The sequence below is a fragment of the Neophocaena asiaeorientalis genome, unplaced genomic scaffold (genome assembly GCF_003031525.2).
Source record: "Neophocaena asiaeorientalis asiaeorientalis breed wild unplaced genomic scaffold, Neophocaena_asiaeorientalis_V1.1 scaffold544, whole genome shotgun sequence".
Taxonomy (NCBI): domain Eukaryota; kingdom Metazoa; phylum Chordata; class Mammalia; order Artiodactyla; family Phocoenidae; genus Neophocaena; species Neophocaena asiaeorientalis.
Window position 1 is genome coordinate 1,064,613 of NW_020173921.1, and position 18,392 is coordinate 1,083,004.

Below are 18,392 nucleotides of genomic sequence, written 5' to 3' on the forward strand. Positions count from 1 at the left end.
AGAAACGAAATGAACGGCTCTCTTGGTCTTCAAAGAAGACATAATTCTGTTGGGGAGCAATCTTGCAGAGACAGTCACTCCAGAGGGGTGGGGGGGCTGTTGAGAGCTTATAGTCGGCACGTTACAGGGGGCCAAATTCCAACACAAATGCATCGCAATGTGCAAGATAAGTCTGAGCCCACAACATCACTGCTGACTTCCCTTGGGATGAATATCTACAGTTCAGTATCCCAATAATTGCTCCATCTCTGGTCTAAGTTGCTGTTACCATGCACATTTATGGTATGGAACCCTTACTTCAAAGTTTTTCTCAGAAAATTTAACCTGCAGGCTTCACTTACCACTTGCAGACAAAGCAATGGTGACTCTAAAAAGGACATTTTATGTATAAATTAAGTGTAACGTCTCCCTGTGAATGGCAGGTTCCAATTTAGCAACTAATGACTAAAGAGTCATACATCCTATAATTGGGCTCTGGAAAGAGCAAGCCCTTCCCTGGGAGCAGAGCAGGGAGGCCCTGGGAAGCCTGGGCTAATGTAGGCCAAACACCAGTAACTCGGCTTTCTGAATGATATTAACCAGGGGAATATTGGGGGAAAAAACCAACCAAACGAAAGATTAAAAATAGTATTTTTTCACATTGTAGCAACATAACGTAATTAGGGAAGCTATTAATTTTCTACTATTTTAACCCTCAAAGCCTTGGTGTACAATAAGATTGAGATCAATGAAATCATTATTTGGTGAGGTTGACCAATTTAAAAATTGGGCAACTTAATTATCTCCCTTGTAGCTACTTTATTCTTTAACTAGCAGTATTTTAAAAAAGTAATAATATAATTTTTTAACCCCTCTAATTATCTTTTCTGATGAAGACAAGGGCATCATTGATGCCCTTGTTAATACTTTCATTTTATCTATTTATCAGGAATGAAATATCCTAATCTTGATGGGAAAACATTTTTTATTTTCCATTTTTAGTAGACGCCATAACAGCTTTTGATTAAACCCAGATGACTAATCATTATTTTTATTAATTATCCAGACAAAGATGTGCATATATTACATTTCTCCTTCCTGACAACTGAGGGTCTTTTGGAAAACTTGATTAATTTGTTTTGTATTCAAATTAAGTGAAGCATACAAATAAATACTAGTTTGTTTGCTTCCAGCAAGAGGAAGAAAAATTAAGAGAGACCTGTACTAAAAACAATACTAGAAAAAAACATTGTTTCCAAAGAGACCTTTGTTCTGGCTTTATCACTGACAAAACGAGAGAAAATGCCTTAGCAACTGTTAAGATAATTCGAAAGTTTTCTCAATTTATATTGTCAATGTGTAAGTTTGGAGCAATCTAATGACAGAAATTAGGAAACCTATGCTCTAACCATAAAGGAATATATATTAACTACAGAGAAACAATTGTGCGGAGTTGAAAAGCCAATATATAAATCAAGTCCACTGTGGAAAACCGAGTTATTTATAAATCCCGCTTTCTTGATAAAATATTCTGGGGATGACATGGCTGTGAATTGAAAAGTTAAAGAATAAATATTAAAAGTAAAAAACCTCCTTTATTTTGATAAAATTTCTATACTCTACAGAGGCAGAAAGCATTGTTGAAATTAATAGTCACATATAATTTTTAATGGATAATGTGATTTGTATGAAGGTGCAAGATTAGGATATATTTTCAAAAGCTTGGTACATATATTTATTTTTTTACCCCTGTATAAGCACTAATTTGTGAGTTTAGCTGATTCAATAATTCATTTTAATTCAAAAATGTTATTTACATACTTGAGGGGATTTCAAATCATATTTTTGAAAAGAGAAAAATGAAAATGTTACAGTTAATAACAAAATTATATATATATTATATAGTCTAAAAAGTGTTTACAGCTTTATATGATAATTTTTCAATCTCCCTGAAAGCACAAAAGCCAGCGAATAAACCTAGCAAATAAGGTATAATATCTTTTTTGTAAATAGATATGTAAAATGTTTTCCAAACAGCAGGTGGCAATCTTTATAAAGCTGATTGCAAGCACCACCATCTTACCTCTATATATGCAGATAGAGGTCAGTTTTAAAGGGCCAGTTAAGAACCTTGGCACGCTCAGACTAGTTCAGATAACTTCAGATATTAAAAGGGTCTTATTTAGTCATGCCGACTGTTCCAGTGAAATTTCTCCCTGGGCAAAAGAAATGGGTTTTTTTAATGTTTCTTAATTCTCATGCAGCACAGCAGAAATTTCATGATGCTAATCTGTATAGGTATCCTTCTAAACAGAGTCCTGCATGCTGGTTACTTCTTATCATTCTGGATTCATATGGCCTTAAGAATTAACAAAACTAATTTTAGATCTTTTTTAAGAACTAAGAAAATACTACTGATATACTGTTACCCTTAGAGTCCAGTTTCTGTTGCTATTAGTGTTGAACCATGAAAAGTCTTTAGAATTCTAAATATGGAGAAATAAAAAGTTTTGATCCCTGGATAGCTCTTAGAATTCCTTGGTTTTTCTAAATCCCAGCGGTCATGTTACATAGAAACAGAAATCCATAGTTTCCTGAACTGAAAAGGAATCTCAAACAGCTGAAGTCACCACACCCACTAGGACCAGATAGCCCAAGGATCTGTGAGCTTGCCCACAAGAGTTACTAGTGGCAACAAGGGCTCTAACTGGGTCTTCAAATTCTCTAAGTTCAGAACTTTATACCCAGCTATGAAGTTTTTAAATTCCATGCTATTAGCTTTTCCAGCATGTTTATAAAATTTTGCCTATGGTGTCATTCTAAAATCTGAATTTTCACTTATTTATTGAGTCTTGAGTGTGTCAATAGTATTTTATGAAATGTACACACACTTAGGAAGGAGTCTTTGCTCTAAATGAGCTTTTAAAATATATGACCTATAATATAATATGATTTATACTCTGGGCAATTTCTGACCTTCTCTTTCTTCTATGCTCATATGTAAAATCCTCCAATGTTGCAATACTTGCATTTTTTCACTATGAATTAAGGCGTGATGCTGTTATTTTAAAGTGAGTTCCTCACAGGAATTTCCTTTAACAGTGGGAATGGGGCAAGGGCTAGTAACTGGGGTGTCCAAGGTCACACATCAGGATGGATTAACAGCAGAATTTACAAGTTTCTGAGTTTCAACCTCGTCTCTTTACTTCCTTACCAATCTACCTCACACTGATGTCTCTATATTTCTAGTAAAATAATCTAAGGCAGGGGCTTCCCTGGTCGCGCAGTGGTTGAGAGTCCGCCTGCCGATGCAGGGGACATGGGTTCGTGCCCCGGTCTGGGAAGATCCCACATGCCGCGGAGCGGCTGGGCCCGTGAGCCATGGCCGCTGAGCCTGCGCGTCCGGAGCCTGTGACCCACAACGGGAGAGGTCACAACAGTGAGAGGCCCGCGTACCGCAAAATAAATAAATAAATAAATAAAATAATAATCTAAGGCAACTTGTTTTGTGTTCTCAGTAAACAAATATTTCACAAAGAGAGTGAAAAAAAAACAGTACCCCAACCTAATTTCAAAAATGTCTAGCCTTGTTATTGTTCAGTATGCCTACTTTGGTGTTATTACACTTTTCAATGTCATTTTTCAGCAAGTGATTTAAAAATGTATAGAAGACACAGTCTATGACCCATAAACAGACAAAACGTCATACATTATGGAAGGGAGTAAATTGCCACTTATTATTAGCAATACTTCCATTGAGGAAATACAGGCTTTAACCAATGACAATGTTTTCAATCCTTTTTTTTCCCCAGGTACCAAAGTGTTTCCCTGGGGATGACCTGAGCTCACTCACCAGGACATCGCTGCTCGCTGCACCTTCTCACTTCCTCGCCTGTCCCTTCACACGGCTGCCCGGTCACCGCCACACCCTGGCAGGTCCTCATTCGCCTCTCCCAGCCGCCGTCACAGGACTTGGAGCATCCGCTCCAATGGCCCCACTGATTCCACTGACCATTGGCTGAAAGAAATACGTCAAGGTCAGTGGCGGTCATCCAGTGCACACTGCTTTAGGGGTTCGAAAATCTGAGGCCCAAGGCTGTCTGTTCAATTTTTATTAATCTACCACCATGAATAAAATGGACACAAATATTTAACTTGCTGGTCAAATTTAGAGCATTGTGATGTCTGTAAGTTTGTCAGAAGCTGCAAATGGACATTGACCTTTACTTGTAAAGAACACGAGCTCCGTGCTGGACTCCATCAATTTAATCAAAATTTCATCTAATCTCATTAATTTCATCTAATTTAAGAATCTGTTGAATTTTGTTGCTTTATTCATGCAGCATACAGTAGGATGAGCTCTGGTACAACTGGCTTCATTGACTAGAAATGTATAATTACCTGACGATGCCACGACCGTCTGGCACGATTCTGTCACATTATCTAAAGGGCAGTCATCCTTCGAAAGCAGTCATCAGGCCTCACCTGTGCACTCGGGGTTGTAGCACTCTCTGCTTTCTGCCCAGGGCCCTCTGCATTCGGAGCCCCCGTGGGCGGCTGCAGTACACTGCCGGCTCCTCTGCTGGGTCCCATTCGAGCAGGTCACGGAGCATCGGCTCCAGAAGCTCCACTCCTGCCACTGTCCATCAACTGCCAAAGCAGAAGCAGAGACAGTGTGAGGAGGTCTTCTAGGAGAGGAGGCTGTACACAGAGTACACTCATGCCTTTACTGCACTGTACAGATAATGCATTTTTTACAAATTGAAGTTCTGTGGTGGCCGGCCTGGAGCAAGCCTACAGGTGTCATTTTCCAACAGCATTTGTTCACTTTGAGTTTTTGCATCACATTTTGGTAATTCTGGCAATAACTCGAACTTTTTCTTGCTTATTATATTTGTTACGGTGATCTGTGATCAGTGACCTTTGATGTTAATATTGTCATTGCCTTGGGGAACCAGACAGGGAACTTAAGAGAGAAATGCTGTGTGTGTTCTGACTGCCCCACCCATTGGCTGTTCTCCCATCTCTTTCCCTCTCCTCAGGCCTCCCTGACACAACAATAATGAAATGAGGCCAATTAATAACCATACAATGGCTTCTAAGCGTTCATGGGAAATGAAGAGTCACGCGTCTCTCACTTTAAATCAAAAGCCAGAAATGGTTAAGCTTTAGTGAGGAAGGCATGTTGAAAGCTGAGATAGCCCAAAAGCTGGGTTTCTGTGCCAAACAGGTAGCCAAGTTGTGAAAGCAAAGGACAAGTTCCTGAAGGAAATTAAAAGCGCTGCTCCAGTGAACACACGAATGAAGAAAGTGAAACAGCGTTATTGCTAATATGAAGAAAATGTAGTGATAAGATAATTCATGAAGGTGGCTACTCTAAACAACAGATTTTCAGTGCAGACAAAACAGCCTTCTATTGGAAAAAGACACCACCTATAGGACTTTCATAGCTAGAGAGAAGTCAATGCCTGGCTTCAAAGGACAGGCTGACTCTCCTTTTAGGGGTTAATGCAACTGGTGACTTTAAGTTGAAGCCAATGTTCATTTATCATCTGAAAATCCAAGGGCCTTTAAAATTATGCTGAATCTCCTTTGCCTCTGCTTTATAAATGGAACAACAAAGAAGCAGGCATGACGCACATCTGTGTACAACATGGTTTACTCAATATTTTAATCTCTCTGCTGAGACCTACTGCTCAGAAAAAAAAGATTCCTTTCAAAATACAACTGTTCATCAACAATGTACCTGGTCCCCCAAGAGCGCTGATGGAGATGGGCAATGAGATTAATGTTGTTTTTCATGCCTGCTAGTCATTTTGACTTTCAAGTCTTATTAAGAAATACATTTTGGGGCTTCCCTGGTGGCGCAGTGGTTGAGAGTCCGCCTGCCGATGCAGGGGTCGCAGGTTCGTGCCCTGGTCTGGGAAGATCCCACATGCCGCGGAGTGGCTGTGCCCGTGAGCCATGGCCGCTGAGCCTGCGCGTCCGGAGCCTGTGCTCCGCAGCGGGAGAGGCCACAACAGTGAGAGGCCCGCGTACCAAATACATTTTGTAAGACTATAGCCACCATAGATAGTGATTCCTCTGATGGACCTGGAAAAAGTCAATAGTAAACCTTCTGGAAAGGATTCAGCATTCTAGGTGTCATTAAGAACATTCATGATTCGTGGGAAGAGGTCCAAATAGCAACATTAACAGAAATTTAGAAGAAACTGATTCCAGCCCTCATGGATGACTTTGATGGGATTAATACTTCAGTGAAGGAAGTGACTGCAGATGTGGTGGATATAGCAAGAAAACTAGAATTAGAAGTGAAGCTTGGGGAACTCTTTTTAATATCATGTAACAATCTACATGGGAAAAGAATTTGAAAAAGAATAGATACACATATATGCATAACTGAATCACTTTGTTGTACACCTGAAACTAACACAACATTGTTAATCAACTATACTCCAATACAAAATAAAAAGTTAAAAAATAAGTAAAAATAAAAGTAAGGGAACATCGGGACTTCCCTGGCGATCCAGTGGGTAAGACTCCGTGCTCCCAGTGCAGGAGGCTGGGGTTCAATCCCTGATTGGGGAACTAGATCCTGCATGCATGCCACAACTAAGAGTTCACATGCCACAACTAAAGATCCCGCATGCCAAAACTAAGACCCGTTACAGCCTAAATAAATAAATAATTTAAAAAAAATAACATAAAAAAAAAAATAAAGGAACATGAAAAAAAAAAAACAAAAACAAGTGGAGCCTGAAAATGTGACTGGATTGCTGCAATCTCATGACAAAACTTGAATGGATGAGGAGTTGCTTCTTATGGACGAGCAGAGAAAGTGGATTCTTGAGATGGAATCTACTGTTGGGGAAGATGCTGTGAAGACTGTTGAAATGACAGCAAAGGATTTAGAATATGACAAAAACTTAGTTGATAAAGCAGCACACACATTTGAGAGGACTGACTCCAATTTTGAAAGTAGTTCTGCTATGGGTAAAATGCTATCAAACAGCACTGCATGCTACAGAGAAATCATTCATGAAAGAAAGAGTCAGTCCGTGTGGGAAACGTCACTGTGGTCTTATTTTAGAAACTGCCCCAGCTGCCCCAACCTTCAGCAGCCATCACTCTGATCAGCAAGCAGCCACCAGCATGGAAGAAAACGCTCCACCAGCAAAAAGATTACAACTTGCTGAAGACTCAGATGATGGTTAGCATGCTTTAGCAATAACATAGTTTAAAGTTAAGGTTTGTACGTTGTATGAAAGACACAAAGCTATTGCACTCTTAAGAGACTACAGTCTAATGTAAACAGAAGTTTTCTATGTACTGAGGAACCGAAAATTGGTGTGACTCACTTTACTGTGATATTCACTTTATTGAGGTGATCTGGAACTGAACCTGTGATATCTCTGAGGTGCCTGTACAAGGTAAAACTAACCTTGAAGATGAGTCCCGACCAAGAGACTCTAAATGAATGCAGTTAGATTTGATTAACCCCCAAACAACTATTACCTGATTCTGCACTTCTATTTACTTTATGTGTCTGGTATCTCTTTTTATTGACCACTCAACAAGCCAAGACCTTGATCTTGGAGATGGGTACAGCGAGCAATTAATACAATAAATAAGGACCAGTAACTCACAGAGCTCACATTTTAGAAAAGGAACCCCTAGAATGAGTTAACTAATTAATTCCATGCTAAATAAATTAATTCTATAGCGTTGCTGCAAAGGATGATTTCAAGACACTGTGAGATAAGAGTTTACAGAGCCTGGGGAGTCTTCCCGGACAAAGTGAGGTTTCAAGTATGCTTGAACGATAATAGGAAATCCCTAGGGAAAGGACATGTTCCCTGAAGATACACAAAGATCCTGGGCAGGACTGAATGGAGGGCATTGTGAACAGCATCCAGAGAGTCAGGTGAATAACTACACAGAGGAGTTTGGGAAGAAGATAGAGGTCAGATTTTGCAAACTTTTGGTCAACTGTGTTATGGATTTTGCCTAGTTTTCACAGATCATTAAGAAGCCGTTGGAAAAAAGAAGAAAACCAAGAAAAAGAAGAAAAGAAAAAAGAAGCCTTTGAAGAATTTCAGTAGGATCCTCTGATCATATCTAGTGCAGGGTAGAGAAGGAATCCCAGGAGACTGTGAGAAGGGATTGAGCTGGGATGAGAAGAAGGTACCAATGGACCAATGGTGCATCCTGGGGAGATCAGGGCCACACGGGAAGGACCATGAATGGAGAGAGGACCAAAACGACATCCAGGTGTCTGGTGACCAGAATGGAATATAGATGGTTGAATTTGTCTTTGGAAGTTCAAATTGAGATGCATTTATTTATTCACTCATTTGAATGACTGTTAAGAATCTCTTAGTCATCAGACTCTGTGGTAGGTGTTAACAAGAAATACAAGAATTTGAATTCCAACCTTAAAAATAGGATAACAGTAAAAGAAGTACTCTACACATACAAATAAGTAAATGAAAAATTAAGAGCAATACATCTTAAGAGAGCACTGAAGACTTTCAGAGAACAGATCACACCTACTTGGGGGGTAGTTATGATTTGGATAATTTAGACAAAGGAGACAGCATTCATGAAGGTATAATCCCACAGGCCACACACTACAAGGGAGCAAAGGAATCAGGCAAAAATATTTACCTAATTTAGAAGGCATAAACTAGCATATAAGTGTTATAAATGCACTAGGATATGACTCTCTACTTTTTCCAATATCATTCCATGGCTCTTGGTCGATTTCATTACAGTGAAGGAGAGTTCACCATAAATCCAAAGTTCCAACATAAACTAATGCTGCTGTGAAAACCCACCTAAACAAGAAAGCCTGGCAGAATAGGAGTGAGTACTTTCAACCTAATTTCAGGTCTTGCTGGTAGCTGTTAAAAAGAATTCTGCTTAATATGTGTCTAGCGATACTTAATAAACATTTTGTGAGATGAAAAATCACAAAATGCCAATTTAATCATCCCATTCATGTAATTTTAGCATCTCACTTTATTAAAAATATCTGACACAATCTTATTGGCTATGTAATCCATTTGCCAGACTAAAAAGTCTAGTGAATCAAGAGGGTGATATAAACTATCCATTTCCTCTCTATGTTGGCCTTGAAGATGAATGTGTTTTTCATTTCAGAATTTTGCTTTTCAAAGTTAATACTTATTAAATTTGCTTTCGAGAAGAATGGTAAAAAAAAAAAAAACATTCATGCCTGCAGCATATGTACCATCTATTTGGCAAAAGAATATACAGGTATTCAAATTTTTGAGAACATTCAGAAAGCAACACATAAACAAAAATGAATTAAGGGATGCCAATCTGTTTAGTGCTCAGTGAGTAGAATAAAAGAATATCTCTTTTCCTTAAGAATTCTGGTTTGAGGTAAATTTTTAGTTTTTTTTTTTTTTTTTAATGAATGTAATAGCTACAAACTCACTGCAAAGAACAGAGGATTAGTGTCTCTGGCTAGGAAGATGTGCACGTGGTAATGACTGAGTCAGAGGTGGAATCAGAGAAGATAATTGGTGAGGGGGCTGTATTATGGACGAGGAATGAGGAAAGACCTTGCCTAAGAGAGATTAGGAAAAATATTTGTGAAGTGTTTTGCTCAGAAGGCTTTTTTGAAAGAAGACTTTGCATCACCATTGTTAAAATTTTTCTAACATTTTAAATCCATACATTTGTAATATTAGTTCAGTCCTTTCTGCCAAAGTACATATTTTCTGTTTTGGCTAAAGTGCAAGAATGAGTTAAATTAGACATTTGAGGGAACTTTTGAGGTTCAACACCACCATAAACATCAACAAACTATATATTTTAGATATGAACAGTTTTGTTTATAAATCAGTTACAGAAATAAATAACAATGAAATTGAAGATGTATCAAGTGGATGTGTTTGACGTTTTATTTTACACTGAGAACTAGAAGTTTCTTTTCCTGAACATTCACTGCACCAGTATGAAAGAATGGACTTGACAAAGTAACTGATTGGATACTTTTAAAAAAGAGCAAAAACCCAATATTCCTTTAGTGTGTTATAGAGTGTGGTAAGGCAAAGTTGCATTTCCACTGTGAAAATGGAAAATTGAGAGGTTAGAAAGAGAGGGGTATGTGAATTTAATTTAAAAGATTAGACAACTGACTTATATGTACATGAAAGAGTTTTTTTAGTGCCAAATGTGGAACGTTGCTTTATTTTAGGTTTTTTGTTTGTTTCTCATCCTAGAATTTAAAAATAAAATCATTAATTATGTTCTGGCAGAGAGGGATAAATTAGGAGTTTGAGATTAATATATATACACTAATATATATATAACAGGTAAACAACAAGGACCTACTGTATAGCACCGGGAACTATACTCAATATCTTGTAATAACCTACAAGGGAAAATAATCTGAAAAAAAAAGATATATATGCATATATAATTGAATCACTTTGCTGTACACCTGAAACTAACACAACACTGTAAACCAACTATATGTCAATAAAAAAATTAAAATAAAAAACAATATCGCTGAAATCACCTAAACCAAAAAAAATAAAAAAAGATCTTTCAGGAAATGGTAGTGTCATTTTACTGAATGGGAAAAAGTAGAGGTGTTTGAGAGGTGGAAATTAAGAGTTCTGTTATGGGCATTTAAGCATTTTCTAGTCTGATGTATGCATTATACTTCAGGGATTAAATGTTGAGATATTTTAAAATAAAAACCAATTATCATATGATACACCTAAGATTTCTATTTCATAACCTCTTGTCTAGGTACCACACAAGACATGAAGAGACTTTTTTCTTTATCTCTGATGCTTAACTGGGATCCAGAGTGGTGCCAAAGATGCTTCTTCAGCTGCGTTCAGGTTTGCTCTCCACCTGGGTGAGTATGGAGGCAAGAGACCACCAAGGCCCTCCCCACCCTACCACCCACCCAGATACGTCTGCCTTCCACACTTACAGGGAGAACCCCCAGACTCACTGTAAAACCACAAGCTTGAAAACACCTCAAAGCTTTCTTTCTAGAACTGTGTTCCTACTGAAGGCTAATTAGCACCTTGTCATCTTGTCAGAAAAGTGTTCCCGATGATTTGGGGAAATGTAAACATTCCCAAACTGGCTCCTCTGTACTCCTTACAACTCTGTAAAGATGCACAGAGCATCCGCACTGTGACCGGTCTTGTTCTGTTAGACTCAGGGGAAACTGCGCTGGTGAGGACCCACCAAGCTCTGCTCTCTGGGAACGTGTAGTCTGAGGGTCTTTGGTGGAGATAGATGATGATAAACAAGTAAACAAATGAGTGAACAAGAGAGTCACAGCTGGAAGTGTCCTGAAAGCAGTGTGACCACAGGAGAGCTTAGTCCCCAACACGGAAAGAAGCCAGAAACATAAGGCTCTGTGGAAGGCTCTACCCAAGTGAGGTCTTGAGGTCTAGAAAGCTTTGTGTATTCAGGGACAGAGACAAGCCTGGGGCTCGTGGGGCTCATGAAGAGGGGGACGCGGCAGGAGGTGGGTTTGGAGGGTGAGCAGAAGTCCGATCCTGGAGGGCCTGGCAGGCATGGGGCCAACAAGGTGAGGCACCACGAGAGGACTCTAAAGTAGGGAAGAGGTGTGACATTTTAACCCTTCATTTTGCGGTTGTGTGTACATTGGATTGCACAGAGACAAGAATGGGTATGAGAGACGTTGGGGACTAGAGTGTAGGCCAGGCATGGGTAAACGGTAGCACCTTTTACTGAACTGGGTTAGAGTAGTTTTCAAACAGGTCCGCGGGTACATAGTCCTGAAATAAGAATGTCTATTTGGAACGTGTTGAATTTGTGATGCCGTTATAGACCTAATGCAGGGAGTCTTACTCTGAATAGACTTTGTTTAAAGCTGTATCTCCCAAATGTATTTAAAAATAAATCCTCCCTCCCCTCTTTCCCTTTTTTTTTCCTTTTCATGGGACACCATTTGGTAAACATTGCATTAGAGGACATAATTTCTTCCATGATAGGCAGACAGGTTAAGAATCAGACCTGTCCTAGGCTTTTTACTTTCTTTTCATTTCCATCATAAGCATTTGCATTTGGATTTTTCCAGTGCTATTTTTCAATTTAAAAACTCCAAATGCCTATTTCTTAACGAACCATCCCACAAAGGGTGACTAAGAATAGAGAATGCGAGGCTGTATTTTGAAGCTGGGAGGATGCTGAGATCAGCCAGTCCTACCTTCACGTAATGTGCTTCCTTATACAACAGTGTCACTCTGGGGACACAAATTTCTTTTACAGCAATGTGGTACATGACCAGACTTTCTGGACCCAGAAGAATTAAAATTGCAATGGGTAAAACATTAGATTCCTGGGGTTTTCTGTGTTAAAGAAACTTCCTTCTGCAATTGTGTTCACCAGGAAGAAAATCCTGTCTCCGATGTGCAGGGAACAAATCCTATGATACATTTTATCATATTTTATTATTTTTTTAAAAAATTTATAGTTGATTTACAATGTTGTGTTAATTTCTTCTGTATAACAAAGTGATTCAGTTATACACACACACACACACACACACACATATATATATATATATATATATATATATTTGTTTCTACATTCTTTTCCATTCTTCTTTATCCAAGGATATTGAATATAGTTCCCTGTGACTTTCATACATTTTAATGAAAATACTATGTTTCAGTCTATTTTCTCATCTTGACCAATAACTGGCGACACTATAGTATAGGTTGGATAACAATAACCACAAGGTAAAGTCATGAATACTTTGAACACTAAAACCATCATTTCAACAACTGTTCTGGGTTGATTGCTGGTGACTGATGAAGTTACCTGTAGGGAGGAATCGGGGGAGAAGAGTTCTAGCCCCTTTGAGGCTATCTGATTTAGGCTATCTGATTTGGCTCTGGTTTTTACTGAATTGGGAGTTACCCAGGGAAAGGGAAAGACTCCTTTGGAATACAAGACTGAAATGCAGAAGAGCCATATGCTGAAGAGCAAAAACCTATGTTTCCTATTTGCCATTTTAAAATAAATGACAAAAGAGGAAAATCAAAATGAAATATCATGTGTAAAAATTAGAATTAAGAATAGAGGCAATTTATCGTGATAAGGGCTAAGAAGGATTAAAAAAAAAGGTTGGTAAGTAAATTAAGACAAAGTTTAAATGAGAAAAATATCACATAGTAAAAGAGAGAAAGCCAGGATTAAGAAAGAGACAATTTTTTAAAACTCTCATAAGCTAAGCACTGAAAGATCACCAGAATAATGCTGAAAATCTGAAATGACACAAAATGAATACAATTGCCACATAATAGACTAGAAGGTTAAGATGATGAAATGCAAATTTTAATTAAAGACCAGGTTAACGAGCCAGCATTTGTGTTTTAAATTATAACCTCCTCATGTTGAGACAATCAGGGACCTCTGAACCAGGGTAGGGCAAAGGCTCAGGATGTTTCCTCTCTGTCCTCACAGGAACGCTCCCTGAAGAGGGACTGTGGGGAGGTCACCCTCTCACAAATGCTGAAGGACCAAAATACTAGAACCACAGGAGACCAAAGCCTCTTGCTCTAGGTAACAGATGTTAGGTTCCAGCTGTGTTCCTCAGGACCTATTGTTGGGTGGTTCTTTCCTTCTCCTTAGAGTTTATGAGTCTGAAAATATATCTGGAAATTACAACCTAATGGGATCTGTCTGGAACGGTTCTGGATTCTCAGGAATGAACTTCTCAAATGCAGGACTGCTCGGCCCCACAGACTGAAATGGGCCCTTATGCAGCTACTTCTCCCTAGAACAATCCTAGCCAAAGAATCCCTTTGAGTGTCTGATGAAGGCTATCCATAAGAAATAAAGCACAAAAACTATCATAATATCCTGAGTTTACTTCACCAAATCCCTTGCTTTTAAAGTAATATTCCCATATAAATCATGATCCTTGACTTTATATTGTTTTGTAGTTTTCAAGATTCTTCCACCTAATTTTAATCACATAACATTCCTATGATATAGAAAGGTAATGAATACCAGCTCTATTTTAAAAATGAAAGAAGTGAGGAATAGAAAAGAGGAAGAAGTTGCCCAAGTAAATATTTAACATTAAGGATTGGAAAGTAAATACTAAGTAAATAAATAAATAAATAAAATTAAGGATTGGGACTAAACCTTAATCCATGTCTTGTGAACTCCAGACCACTGAATCATATAATTATATTCATTTATACATAGCCCCATATATAAATGAAAACTTGTCAATAGTTCTTTATTTCAGTCTTCAATCTGTTACTCACTTATTTATCCCTACCTATCCTCTATATTACTTGTACTCTACTTCATAAATATATATCAGAAAGAGAATTGTCAAAACTGAAACAAAGAGGGCCAAACTTAATTCATTGGTTCTTCCAGTCTTCAGCTACTGACAGAGGGAAAAATAATTATTACTATGAAGTAAAATACTACGAAGAAAATTACCATAGAGCTTGAGGCTTTGAACTAAGAACTTAAGCTTTCATTTTCCCAAAATAATTTAATTTTGGAAAAGACAATATCAATTTTATTTTGCAGATATACATTATATAATTTTAATGGAGGGCCTACCTAGAAAATGCAAACATTCCATATGTCTGTCAGTTTTCTCCAGCTGAATATTAATCAAAATCAAAATCATTTAAAACAGAAGCATCTAAAGTGATCAAATCACCCTAGAGGAGGAATCACCACCAAGGTGACACCCAGGTTCAGGTCTGACACTTAGCCAGACCTCAGTACTGTTGGCTGCTTCCTTGGTGTCACAGCGAGGCTGTGTTATCCCCTGTTGGACCTAAAATCATCAGAAAACACATTAATAACCAGACAAGGTCACTCTGAGACTGTGATAAAAATGAGGTAAAACAAGGTCACTTCATAGACAAAGACAAGGTCCCCGTGGAACCCACAATATTCCAAACATTCTCCTCTCTCAGCTAAGATGAGGGACTCAATTCTTCACCAACTGCATCTGGTCTTCCCTCGTTCTAGATAATTCACTAAGATACCCAATCATAGCATTGTCCCCCTTCCCTGACACCATCAAATCTGGAGCAAAGCCCCACTTTTTTAAACCTTCTGTGAAATCACCCAACACAAGCCCAAACCCTTGATAAGTCTTTCCTAACACCCCCTTACTAAGATGCCCTGCAATTCCCTATGTTGATTTCCCCTCACTGCCAAGAGTAACAAACCCAACTTGTTCAACTACAAGTGTCATCCTGATGGACTCTCACTGGAGACACTGACATGATAATAATACTAGTATTAGAGAGTGTTTCCTAGTTTGCTACCTACCATGGTCTTCTCATGAAGAGGTTATTACTATATTGTCCTCATTGTACAGCTGAAGAAACTAAGGATCAGAGGGTCAACATAGATATGAAAAGATGATATCTAAATTTAAATATGTGTTCTCTTGCAAAAGTCCAAGATCTTTCCCCTATAACACATTAATATATTATTAAGTAGGCACAGAAAATGTCCTAGAAAAATTTGGATGAGTATTAAAAATTCGTACATGTCAAGAAAATCCAATCAATAGTCATCTATTGCATACCACCAGGTACAAAGATGCATGGAGAGATAAACAGGAAATAAAAGAGCATTTCCTTGTCCTCAACTTGATGCTCAATTAGTGACTGCCATGAAAATTCAGAGAAAACAGAAAACATAGGTTGGACTGCCAGAAGTTCTGAGTTTGGTGATAAGAGAAACATACCCCAAAGACCCCTGAATACACACATACATACACACATCCTTCCATAGTACCACACGTAATTATTACTACAGATGAGAAGATGAGGAAAACGAAGTCACATCACGTTTATGAGCGAGTGAATGAATCGCAGTGAAATCCTTTCCTTGCTCTGTATACCTCTGGCCCACCTCCCCCCAACCAACACCAATCACTGTTCTCAGACACAGTACACAAGTTGGTAACTAGTAACCCAAACTAGGAAATATCAGATCAGATCTACCCTTTCCTTCCTTTCATCTCTCCTTATATGGATCTCAGGTAAGTGGTTTACTTTCATCGCTAAAGAAGTTGGGAGAAAGTTGGACATTGACTAAGGAAAGTATCAGATAAAAATAGGATGCCATCGCAGGCTTCCGGGAAGATGGTGGAAGAGTAAGATGCGCAGATCACCTTCCTCCCCACAGATACACCAGAAATACATCTACACGTGGAACAACTCCTGCAGAACACTTACTGAACGCTGGCAGAAGACCTCAGACCTCCCCAAAGGCAAGAAACTCCCCACGTACCTGGGTAGTGAAAAGAAAAAAGAAAGAACAGGGACAAAAGAATAGGGACGGGACCTGCACCAGTGAGAGGGAGCCGTGAAGGAGGAAAGGTTTCCACACACTAGGAAGCCCCTTCGCAGGAGGAGACTGTGGGTGGCGGAGGTGGGGGAGCTTCAGAGCTGCGGAGGAGAGCAGAGCCACAGGGGTGCAGAGGGCAAAGCGGAGAGATTCCCGCACAGAGGATCGGTGCCTACCAGCACTCACCAACCCGAGAGGCTTGTCTGCTCACCCGCTGGGGCAAGTGGGGCTGGGAGCTGAGGCTCGGGCTTCGGTTGGAGCACAGGCAGACGACTGGGGTTGGCAGCATGAACACAGCCTGCAGGGGGTTAGTGCACCATGGCTGGCCGGGAGGGAGTCCGGGAAAAAGTCTGGACCTGCCGAAGAGGCAAGTGACTTTTTCTTCCCTCTTTGTTTCCTGGTGCGCGAGGAGAAGGGATTAAGAACACTGCTTAAAGGAGCTCCAGAGATGGGCACGAGCCGCGGCTAAAAGCGCGGACCCCAGAGACGTGCATGAGATGCTAAGGCTGCTGCTGCCGCCACCAAGAAGCCTGTGTGCGAGCACAAGTCACTATCCACACCTCCCCTCCCGGGAGCCTGTGCAGCCCGTCACTGCCAGGTTCCTGGGATCCAGGGACAACTTCCCCGGGAGAACGCACTGGGCGCCTCAGGCTGGCGCAACGTTACGCTTCCCTCTGCTGCCGCAGGCCCGCCCCGAACTCTGTGCCCTTCCCTTCCGCCCGGCCTGAGTGAGCCGGAGCCCCGATATCAGTGGCTCCTTTAACCCCGTCCTGTCTGAGCAAAGAACAGATGCGCTCCGGCGACCTACACACAGAGGTGGGGCCAAATCCAAAGCTGAACCCCAGGAGCTGTGCGAACAAAGAAGAGAAAGGGAAATCTCTCCCAGCAGCCTCAGAAGCAGCGGATTAAAGCTCCACAATCAATTTGATGTACCCTGCATCTGTGGAATACATGAATAGATAAGAAATCATCCCAAATTAAGGAGGGGGACTTTGAGAGCGAGATTTGTGATTTTTTTCCCCCTTTTCCTCTTTTTGTGAGTGTGTATGTGTATGCTTCCGTGTGAGATTTTGTCTGTATAGCTTTGTTTCCACCATTTGTCCCAGGGTTCTATCTGTCAATTATTTTTTTTTTTGTTTTTAATTTTTTTCTTAATAATTATTTTTTATTTTAATAACTTTATTATATTTTATCTTTATTTTACTTTATCTTCTTTCTTTCTTTTTTCTTTCCTTCCCTCCTCCCTTCCTTCCTCCCTCCTTTCTTTCTTTCCTTCTTCCTTTCTTTCTTTCTTTCTACTTCTACTAATTCTTTCTTTCTACTTTTTCTCCCTTTTATTCTGAGCCCTGTGGATGAAAGGCTATTGGTGCTGCAGCCAGGAGTCAGTGCTGTGCCTCTGAGATGGGAGAGCCAACTTCAGGACACTGGTCCACAAGAGACCTCCCAGCTCCACATAATACCAAATGGCGAAAATCTCCCAGAGATCTCCATCTCAACACCAGCACCCAGCTTCACTCAACGACCAGCAAGCTACAGTGCTGGACATCCTATGCCAAACAACTAGCAAGACAGGAACACAACCCCACCCATTAGCAGAGAGGCTGCCTAAAATCATAATAAGTCCACAGACACCCAAAACACAACACCAGACGTTGACCTGCCCACCAGAAAGACAAGATCCAGCCTCATCCACCAAAACACAGGCACTAGTCCCCTGCACCAGGAAGCCTACAAAACCCACTGAACCAACCTTAGTCACTGGGCACAGACACCAAAAACAATGGGAACTATGAACCTGCAGAAACATCCTATGCCAAACAAATGGCAAGACAGGAACACAACCCCACCCATTAGCAGAGACGCTGCCTACAATCATAATAAGTCCACAGACACCCAAAACACAACACCAGACGTTGACCTGCCCACCAGAAAGACAAGATCCAGCCTCATCCACCAAAACACAGGCACTAGTCCCCTGCACCAGGAAGCCTACAAAACCCACTGAACCAACCTTAGCCACTGGGGACAGACACAAAAATCAA

The 18,392-nt window shown here is 39.9% G+C and overlaps 1 protein-coding gene across 1 annotated transcript in view; it reads right to left on the minus strand.

Moving 5' to 3' along the window:
* ADGRB3 (adhesion G protein-coupled receptor B3) overlaps window positions 1–18,392 on the minus strand; it is a 778,422-nt gene that overhangs the window by 444,436 nt on the left and 315,594 nt on the right. The window contains exons 5-6 of the mRNA XM_024752147.1: window positions 4,465–4,629; window positions 3,833–3,997 (exon numbers count right to left, since the gene is read on the minus strand). Of these exons, the coding sequence (XP_024607915.1) occupies window positions 3,833–3,997; window positions 4,465–4,629 (330 nt within the window). The remainder of the gene's footprint in view (window positions 1–3,832; window positions 3,998–4,464; window positions 4,630–18,392) is intronic.